This window comes from Arachis duranensis, chromosome 4 (genome assembly GCF_000817695.3).
Source record: "Arachis duranensis cultivar V14167 chromosome 4, aradu.V14167.gnm2.J7QH, whole genome shotgun sequence".
Lineage (NCBI taxonomy): Eukaryota > Viridiplantae > Streptophyta > Magnoliopsida > Fabales > Fabaceae > Arachis > Arachis duranensis.
Window position 1 is genome coordinate 116,127,405 of NC_029775.3, and position 10,589 is coordinate 116,137,993.

General features: G+C 30.4%; 1 protein-coding gene across 1 annotated transcript; it reads left to right on the plus strand.

Moving 5' to 3' along the window:
• The first annotated feature begins 2,421 nt into the window (after positions 1-2,421).
• Positions 2,422-3,984, plus strand: LOC107486286 (gibberellin-regulated protein 4). The gene is made up of 3 exons (XM_052260717.1): positions 2,422-2,572; positions 2,744-2,762; positions 3,427-3,984. Exons 1-3 carry the CDS (start codon positions 2,510-2,512, stop codon positions 3,606-3,608), a joined length of 264 nt encoding a protein of 87 aa, XP_052116677.1. The 5' UTR covers positions 2,422-2,509; the 3' UTR covers positions 3,609-3,984.
• The last annotated feature ends 6,605 nt before the right edge of the window (positions 3,985-10,589 follow it).

Here is a 10,589-nt window from a genome sequence, read left to right on the forward strand (position 1 = left end):
CAATTCATAGGTTAAATGCGAGAAAAGATTATCAAAATACTCTAAATTCAATACAAGATAAACCCTAAAAATGGGGTTTATCAGACATCTGCAAAGACACTCCCAACATTTAAGCCAAAAAGAGTATACAATGATAGACAGAATATTCAGAATGAATAACGTATTTTTTTGTCTCAAAAATTTGTGTATTATATAGTTGTTTGTTTTGATAATATTTTTTTGATATTTTCAAAAATACTAAAGATGTTATTCTAATTATGTGGTAATTGTTTCTAAATGATAGTTGACTATGTATATAATAAATCCGTTAAAAGGATTTAACCATATATTTTACTTAAATTTTATGTGATTTGTTATGCATATTTACCATAGTTCAAGTTTATAAATAGGATCAGATTGGGTTTATAAGTAACGGATCAGAATATGACCCAAACTTAAATTTTACTACTAAATTTGTCGTTTAGACATGCATGCCAAGAATTTGGGTTGTGCTGATTAATTAATTCACGTTAGATTATGCTGAAAATTGAAAGTGGCCTGTCAAAGTGTGGATTTCCCTTATCCCAAGAAACCGAACTCTTCTGCACCAATCTGACCCTAACATTTATTCATTACACTGCTAAGGACCTATGCCAACAACTCTGAAATTTAATTAATTTCTGAAAACTACTTTTCGCTGCTTATGTGTGTAAAGGGTTAATTTCTGAAAGCTACCACTCCTATTCTCAGCTTAACTAAATTAACGGCCATTATTTTGATATCGTTTATTGGTTCATCCAAAAATTTCTAAAATCAGCAGTTAATAATTAACAATTACTACTAGTAGTATACATATTTTTTTTCCAGAAAATAATGTAAACTGAGTTGCAGGCTTGCGGGTTAGAAACAATCAAAACGAATACTTAATTTTAAATATTATTAAATAATTTAAAAAATTTCATTAGTATAAGAAATTAATTTTTAATTAGTTAGTATTAATAAACACTTTTTAATTATAAACATTTTCATTTTTTTAAATAATTTAAAACTTAAAATTTAGAATTTACTTAAATTTAATATTTAAAATATAAAATAAAATAATTTAAAAAATTAACTAATATATTATTTAAAAAATCATTTCCTTAATTGAATTCTTAATTAACAAATGTAATGAAAATATTAATGTAATAATTACTTGTCAATTGAAAACTTAGAATTTGTGCATGTGCATGTGCATGATTAAACAATGTACCCGGTGGTGCATTTTAGTAGGAACGGCGCAGCTTATTTAACGTGGTGGCACATGCAGAGCTGAGAAAACTGTCACTCACTGAGCAAATTTATTTATTAAAAATGAAATAAAAAGAAAAATAAAAACAGAATATTTCTTTTTCCGACATTAGTTAATAGTTGATTGATTTTTGAAGCTTGACTTTCCTCCCTAGGTGGGTCCCTTTATCCATTCCATTCTCAATCCCATTTCACTCTCAATACCATGCTATTAATATATAGCTTCCTAGCACTACTCTAGCTCTCACCATTTCCCTATGATTTTTATTTTATTTTCACAAGTTTTTAATGCCTTGATATTATATTAAAAAAAATTAAAGTAACATTAATTTTATTTTTCCACTACTATTAGTTAACTAAATAAGAGAATAAAGATTAATAACCAAAATAATCTTTAAAATATTAAGTGTTTGTTAATTTAATTTTTAAATAATATCTAATTAGTCATTCAATTATAAATCAAATTAATTTTTATATGTTAGATAATAACACGTGATATAATTATTTTATGACACATTATTATCTAATTAGTAGAAGGATCATATTATTGATTTATTATTATATTTTTTAGAGACTAATTTAAAAATTAAATTGATTAGCACATTTTTTATAAAGACCATTTTGAGTATTATATCAAGAAATTAATTAAGAAGAAAAAATAGATATTAATATAAGAACATGATAATTATTAGGTTAGTTATATTAAAAGATATTAATATTTGTTAAGAAATTATTAACATACACAAGATTATAAAAACAAAAGAACTAAATTATGTGGACAATTAAAAAAGCTAAAGAAAATTATAAATCATTATAACACAAATTATACACTATTATTACTATTATTCCACAAAAAAAACTAACATTATTATTACTAACTAATTAACTAACTGTAACCCACTTGCTTCTAATCTTCTTAGCTGTAGTATACCTTTTTATGAGGAGCAGCATAATAATATTAAAGGGGTATGTTTTAATCAAAATTAATGAGAATTGTAAACCATAGGATCAAATATAATGTGAACTTCATCACCGTCAAGATATTTTGCCGAAACACGTGGCAGACATTGGTTAGTTTTTCCACACCTAATAAATATTACACACTTTGCACCCCATTAAGATTCTATAAATACCCTACACTTCCACCGTACCAAAGACCTCATTAACACTTAGGTTTTTGTTTTTCCCCCTACTTGTGTTGTTGGTTTCTCTTACCTTTTTTTTTTGTCTTCATTTTGCCATGGCTAAGTTCTTTGCTGCTTTCATCTTGGCTCTCATTGCCATTTCAATGCTCCAAACTATGGTAATTAATTGGTCTCTAATGTACAATGTTATGCAAAATGTTTAAATACAGCATTAATATATGTACATTTTACATGAACACTTTATTATATACTATGATTTTATTTTATTTTATTTTATATTTTTTTTTGAAGGTTTTCTCACATTTGGATGGTTTGCTTTTGTATTTCAGGTCATGGCTGCTAATGGGCGTAAGTAAAAGTTACTATATATTATTACTATGCATTTTCTTCTAGTTTTTCTCTTCTAATTTTTTTTTTTAATTTTCTACAATGTTGAACACCAAAATTGTGGCAAAACACCACAAGAACTAAGAAGGAACGGAATTTTTTTTTCTGAAATAAATAAAAAAATATTATTTCTAAAAACAAATTATTTCAACTTTAAATACAAGGAACATCGGCAGAAGAAATGTGCTTGCTTCTTGCTAGCACCATAATTTTTTTTATGACATTGCTCAATGATGTTATTAACTGTTGTTTATTTCATAGATTAGTCATTAACAGAACAATAATATATCATTTTATTATTAGGGTTTAGGATTTTCTTAATGGGCATTTTAGAAAATTTATTACAAAATTTTAAATACTTAAATATATAAAAAATTGGTTTTAGGAAAATTATCATCATTCTTTTATTTGTTTTCGTTGAAAGTTTTAGGCTTTAGACAGTCAATTTTACTTTTGACTGTGGTCAAAATTGTTTTCCCAAAAGCTGCATCTTTTTTAGTGTTTTGACTAAGAAAAAGGAAAAATTGATGATATCGATGATAATATTAAGGTGGATGCTTTTCTTTTTTCCTTTAACCAAAATGGTACTTTGTCTCATTTGGAATGTGTATGATGAAATGACCAGAATGCCCCTCACAATGCTCAAGGAGGTGTGGCAAGACCCAATACCACAAGCCCTGCATGTTCTTTTGTCAGAAGTGTTGTAGGAAGTGCCTTTGTGTTCCTCCGGGGTATTATGGTAACAAAGCTGTTTGCCCTTGCTACAACAACTGGAAGACCAAGGAAGGAGGACCAAAATGCCCTTAAGCTTCATCAACCACTTGCTTTCTAGTTTCTATCCAAATATCATAATTAATTCCCTTTGTGCTCTTTTATCATATTAGCTTAATTATTATACTAAGCTTCTCTACTATATTTTATATGTGTTACTTAGCCAAATGGTAGTAGCCCAACCTTATTAGGGAGATATATCAAATACTCTTTGATGTGTTTTAGGGTGACCCTTTTTGGTTTATTTGGAAAAAGAATGTTTTGATGTATTTTGGGGAAATCCCCTTTTGAGTTAATGTGGTTTCTTTTATATGTTCGTATCACTCCTTGAGGCTTTGTATTGGCCTTTAATGAGAGTGGCTAATGGCTAATGTTACTATCATATGAATGAAATTTCTTATATTATGTCTTACTAATTTGAGTAATTTCTTTCTGGCTTAATCTTGTAGTAACTTTTATTCCTTATCATATTGACATTCTTTTGTGTTCTCGAATTGTTTGTTCTATATACTTTTTTTTGTGTTTGTTCTATATACTTTTTTTTGTTTCCTATAGTACCCCCAACCCGACATGCTAAGAATTAATCCGTTGCGATACTGAGCTCCATTTAAGGGTTTGTCGTTGGCCAATGAGTTGTTGCATGCACAAGGCGGGATTTGAACTCCCAACAATATAAAATGATATATATAAAAAAGTAATTGTAACAATTGTTTTAATGAGAAAAAAAAAAACTTTGAATAGTATCCCTGCTTAAAAGCCCAAATAATGTGGGCCCCTTTTCGAGAAAAGCCCATTTTTAGATAAGGTGCGTACTACACATCTTTGTGAAGTAAACATAGCATTGGGCCAAAAATAATAAAGATAAAAAAAAATATTCTTGTGTGGAGAAAACAAAAAAAAAATGCATAATTTAAAAAATGAATAAAAATGAAATTACAAATTCTCTTAGATGGATAATTATCTATCAAAATTAATCTTGATTTTTTTTTTTATCAATTTTCATCTTCAGTATAACATGCACCTAATTCATAAAATTGACCTAAGATGATTACCGTTTCTTTTGCATTTTTTTCTTTCAAGAATCAATTATTGAGGTTATTTACAAGGGCGTTGTTTACCATATGATTCATGCCATGGTATGTTTAATCCTCATCTGTCCTTAGGAACATTACCTTTGGCTTTTGTTCAATCATGCCAAACTGCTTTGATGGACTAATAAGAGTAGTAATCTTGATGTTACATTGACTACATTGTTTCATATTTGTTTGGCTCTTCTACCAAGTTGAGCTTGCTATTCATTGTGAAAGGGATTAGTGTTTAATAACTTCTTATGATTAATGAATAATCGTAATATTAGTTTATTGTTAGTGTTGTGCATGCATGTGAGTGAGACAGTAGTAAGATAAACAGATGTATGGTGAATTATGTTTTTTGCCATCACATATCCATGTTCTGCAATGTTGCTGCACCGCTTCTTGTAGATTGTGAGATGCTGCGAGTGAAATAGTGTAAACATGTTGTAAGTTACCTTATTATTTGCCTGTATGTGTACACAAAAACCAAAATTTCATCTTTTAAAAGGAGAACTTTTTCAATTAAATGAAGCATGCCCTGGGTCAATTGACTACTAGTTTTAAGTTCTTCAATTTTAATTTACATTCAACCAAAACTCACATTGCAAGGCTTTCTTAGAGGAATATCTACAATATTATGTACATCACAGTTGGTTAGAGGTTAAGTGTAAGACTCTGAATTTTTGAAAATGAAATAATAAGTTACTTATGATTTATTATATTTACAAAAGATGATATTTTTCGAGATTTTTATTTTAGTTAGGCAATTTTTTATTTATGATTTAAAATTCTAATAATTGAAAAATAATAAAATTTTTATATGTTCCAATTTGAATATTGAGATTTTGAACTTTGTTTTATGAATGATAAACAAAAATATTTAGAACGACAACTCGAGTACTTATTTTAAAGGTTTTGATCTAAAATAGGACTAACGGATCAAAAATCACAAACGGACCTATATTGAGTCCAAGCCCATACAAAATAAACTCTAACAACACAACATTTCAGCCACTCATCCCTCATTTTTGAGAGAGAGAGAGAGAGGCGGAAAGAAGAGAGAAGAGAGAAAGAGAGCGGTACCCTAGTGTTACTATTCACACCCACACTAAAATTCACATAACTTTCAATCTGTATCTCCGATCGAAAACATGTTTGTAGCTACACATCGTTCTTGACTTCTTCTTTGATTCTATACCACTTTTGTAGTAAATACTTCTAAGAACCTTGAGCCATTTTCGATTCTCTCTTTCAATTTACGTTTTGGTTAATGTATGTTGAAAGATTGTGATTTTCGTGCTTTAGGAGAAGGTTAAACACAATTTCTAGTAGAATTTTGACCCATGAACACATGGCTTAAGGTAAGAGAACTCTTTTTCCTTTTATTTTTCCTGTTTATGTGTAAACCCTAGCTTGAAATATTTGGATAATTGATATAATTATATTATATGGAGTAGCTTGGATGCTTGGTTTGTTTCGGTGAGTGTTGGACGCTTGGGTTGATTGCGTAGCTCTTGGTGGAGGCTTGGGGCCGTTGATTGAGGCTTGGGTGTGATCGAGAAGAGAATCTAAGTATTAAAAAATTGCTGTCAACAAGGTAAGGCTTTTCTTAAAACATAATTTTATATTAAAAAATTGTTATAAATCGATATCGATATGAAATTATATATTATTGGTGATTATGTGAGTCTCATGAATTTATATGTTTGATTGTTGGGTGAATATATGAATTGTTGGTCGCATTATCATGTTCGAATTGTGATTGTGAATGGATAATTATAATGAGCTATGAAATTGAGTTGAATAATGTTTGATATGAGAGTTTGGGCTTAAGGTGGTATTCGAGTAAGTTATGGTAAGTTGGTGTAAGCACCATGTTAATTATTGTAAAATTGATGAGAACTGGTTGAACAATTGATTGTTTAGTTTGATTATTGGTGGAATAAATGTTGGAAGGGGTTGATGGTATTGAATTGGGTTGATTAGGTTTGTAGTGGTTTGGAAATGATTGATTGATTGAAAATTGGTTAATTAGGCGTTGAATTGTTAGAAAATGATAAATGAGTGTTAAGAATGCTTATAAATGATTTTGGGATAGTTTGAAACCGAAATGGATTGAGAAAATGGTAAATGTGCATTATGCAGATTTTGGTAAAAATGGATTTTTGATCAATTTCAATGGATCATAACTTGGAGCTCGAAGTTCGAAATTTGATGAAACTTTCTTAAATTAAAGATGACGATTAGAGATTTAAAACTGTCTAAGAAAGGAAGAAAATGGAATTTTATAAAAAAAAGTTATGAACATTTAAAAATTAGGGTTAAAAACTGAAATTTTAGATTTTGTAGAAAACTAGAAATTTTGGTTGGTATGCGTGGGCACCAATCAGATCGAGTGTTGTAGCTCATGCGTACATACGAGGGGTGATGTGTATGCATGAGAGGGGAATTGCCAGTTGTGTGTATGCACAAGGGGTGATGCGTACGCACAGATTCTACTGTTTTCTTAAAGAAATTCTATTTTTGACTGTCTAGCTTTCTCGGCATGCTTGTAAACTCCTGTAATTCCTAAATAAAGTCTGGGAACTCATTTTTAAGCTCTAAATAGAGTGTGGCTAAGTCCAATGAATTAAATTGAATTGTTCTCAGATAAACCTTGGTTAGCCGGATGAAATATTGCGAGGATGGTAGTTTTATCTCGCCCGCAGTGAGGAAGGTGGTTTTATCCCCGTCACGGAATGATGAAGTTGATTTCTAATGAATAAACAGGATTAATGAATCTAATAAATTGTGAAATTGAGTAAAGTTAATGATTATCGATTAATCACTTGGGTAAGATGCAAGGATTGTGGTTTGTTTCACTTACTCCGGGTTGAGATTTGAGACACCTGGGTGAAATGTAAAGGTTGTGATTTGCCCCACTTGCTTCGGGTTAAGTGGAGACGGTAGCCTTGTCCTGCCCATAGTAAGGACGGTGGTGTTATCCCACTCACGATGAAACAAAATTATTGCATGATAAAGAATTGAGATTTATGAATCTAAGTTTGATAAATTGATATAGGATTGTGGTTAATAAATATTAAAGACATTGATGTTGATTGAGTATGACATGAATGATTGGATTGGCAAGGTCGGAGGTTCGTCTTGCTTGCAAGGCAACGTCAGGGGTTCGTTCAACTTGCGTATTTTGGTTTGGCACTCGCACCAGACAAGGACGGAGGTCCCATCCCACTTGTTCGTGGTTGCGGTGTAATGTGGGGACGATAGTCTCATCCCGCCTACATTCTCTCTACCTGCGAGATATACTGGATACTCACCCTGCGAGGTGCACATGGCACTCACCTTGCGAGATATACAGAGTACTCACCCTGCGAGGTGCACAAGACACTCACCCTGCGAGGTTCACAAGGCACTCAGCCTGCAAGGCTATATATATATGCATGAAACAAATACTGCATTTGTTTGAAATTGCTTGAGTCTGCATAATTATTTTGGTTTACTTAATTGATCTTTTGTTAACTGTTAATTGTACTATTTGTTATAATTATTCTCTATGAGTGATTGTTTGAGTGTCTGTTTGATTGCTTGTATTTGTGACTTGTTGGTTCAAATTATGGTGGAGTGCGGTGGCTTGTAAGTGATTTTATGTTGGGTCGGAGGCTGAGATTTGGTTATATGTTGGGCCGGATGTCAAATTGATTATTTTTGGGCTAAAGGCCGTGACTGATTGGGTCGGAGGCCATAATTTGATAAGTTGATATGCACATCGACTTGTGGTGGTTTGTGTGTTGATTGATTTTGCTTGAGTCAGATGCCGTGATTGATTATGTGATGGGCCGGAGGGCATGATTGATTTAAGTTTAAGGTTTAGTAAAGTATGAAAAATCAAACTTGTTCAGCATAAACTTAATGAATCTATCTTTGGAATAAGTTGATCATTCATACAATTTAATTAACTTTTAAGACTTTATAATTGAAGTATAAATTTGAATTTTGGATAATTAATTGTTGGTTTTCGAAAAGGTTCATAGGACGAGCGATGATCACTGCGGTTGAAAACAACTTTCCTTTATATATCTTCTTATAACAATTCTACAACTCTTCTGGTAAGACCGTGTGGTTAAGTTCTCACCCCCTACAGTCTTATCTTTTCAAGATACAAACGAGAACGCCGATGACGATTTTACTGAATAACTGGTTGTACTTAATTGATTTATTTTTTGATATTTTTTCTTCACCTCTGTNNAAAGTATTTTTATTTATTTTTTTTTTTTAAAGTCGATGCGATTTTCAGTTAAAGGCTCCTACTATTTAAAGATATATTTAAGGTCGTCGTGATATCATCACTATCAGAGTGGTACAATCGAAAACGTAATATTTTAATAATAAGAATGTTATATCAAAAATGAAATGACTGCAAGTTATAATCAAATGTTATCGGAATTGATCTTAATAAGAACTTTAATAAAATAATTACGAATATCTAGTATTATACGCTAAATTAGAAGATAGTGACGAAACAATTGAGAAATATAAAAATATAAGAGGTTCGTAAATTAACAAAAACAAAAATGCTTTTCGCTCAAGATGAGATGATTTTTTAAAATAAAAAAAAAATTTGAAAGCTCCCTTCTCGCTATTAGCGAGAGAATATTTTTAAAATTAAAAAAAAAAATCTTCTCATTTTAAACGAGATGCTTTTGGAGTAATTTAATAAAAAAGTATCTCGTACATTGCAAGAAGGATGAGTTAACTACTCCAAAATTTAACACCACACAACCAAAAATGGCAATAGCACCCGAACTTGCGGATACCTATCTCGCCTCTATCCGTTTGGGGTGGATAATTACCTGCCCCGCACCGGGACAGATTTTTAGCGGAAAAGGGTCTTGGGAGGGGAGGGGCGGGGCGGAGTCGGATTTAGGTAATATCCGCCCCTACCCGTTCCGCTATATAATATATACAATACTCGTCCCGTTATATATGTAATATATATTATTTTAATATATAATATGTATAATATATGTAAAATAATTAATAAATGATTAATAATATTGTATCATATTTAAATTTTTACTTTAATTTATATTATGTATGTAATGATGATTATATAAATTTTGAAATATAATTTTATTTATTGGATTTTAATAATTATAGGGACGGGTACCCACAAGAACGAATTAGAGTTCAACATTTTACTACCCACAGATAGAAATGGGACGAATTCTATACGAATTGGTATACGACAGGACGAGGTCGAATAAAACAAAAACCCACCTCTACCTGCCCGATTATCACCCCTACACACAACCCCCATTTTCTATAATAGCATAAAAGAATTCTATATCCAAAAGTTTTCGCCTATTTTCGTAACATTACAAAAAGAAATGTGGTGATTTCCAATGCATAAAAAAAGGACAACCATACTGTATTGTACGTACGGCAGGTCTATAGCATGCTAAAAAAATGTCTTAATATAAAAAAGTATTCAGTTAAGAAAAATACTAAAGATTTATCAAAATTTATTATTTTTTGTTATTAATATTTAAAAATATAAGTTAAAGTATATTATTAAATTAATAAATTAAAAGAATTAAATTAATAACCGTAAAAAAACATACAATTAATTTTGATCTAACATTTTTTTAACTATCAAAGCTAAGCCACCGTTTTATTTTTTACGTCTCTTACTTGCGTTAAAGCTAGTTCATATTATCGTTTCATATTATCGTTTTTTTATTAGTGCCATGATAAGTTCAACTGAAGCACTTAATTATTAGATTGATCGTGAAATGAAAATTTTCGGAAGTATGGTGCAACATTCAAAATAATATTAATTTTCGGAAGGTTAAAAGGAATAATATTTGATTATTTCCATAGCTCTCTGTTTCTTTTTTAATAAGGCCTCTTCCATTTGAAAATAAATCAGTTAGCAGTGCTATAA

Excerpts from the sequence above, each read along its gene's own strand:
- LOC107486286 (XM_052260717.1), top strand. The coding sequence starts at position 2,510 with ATGGCTAAGTTCTTTGCTGCTTTCATCTTGGCTCTCATTGCCATTTCA.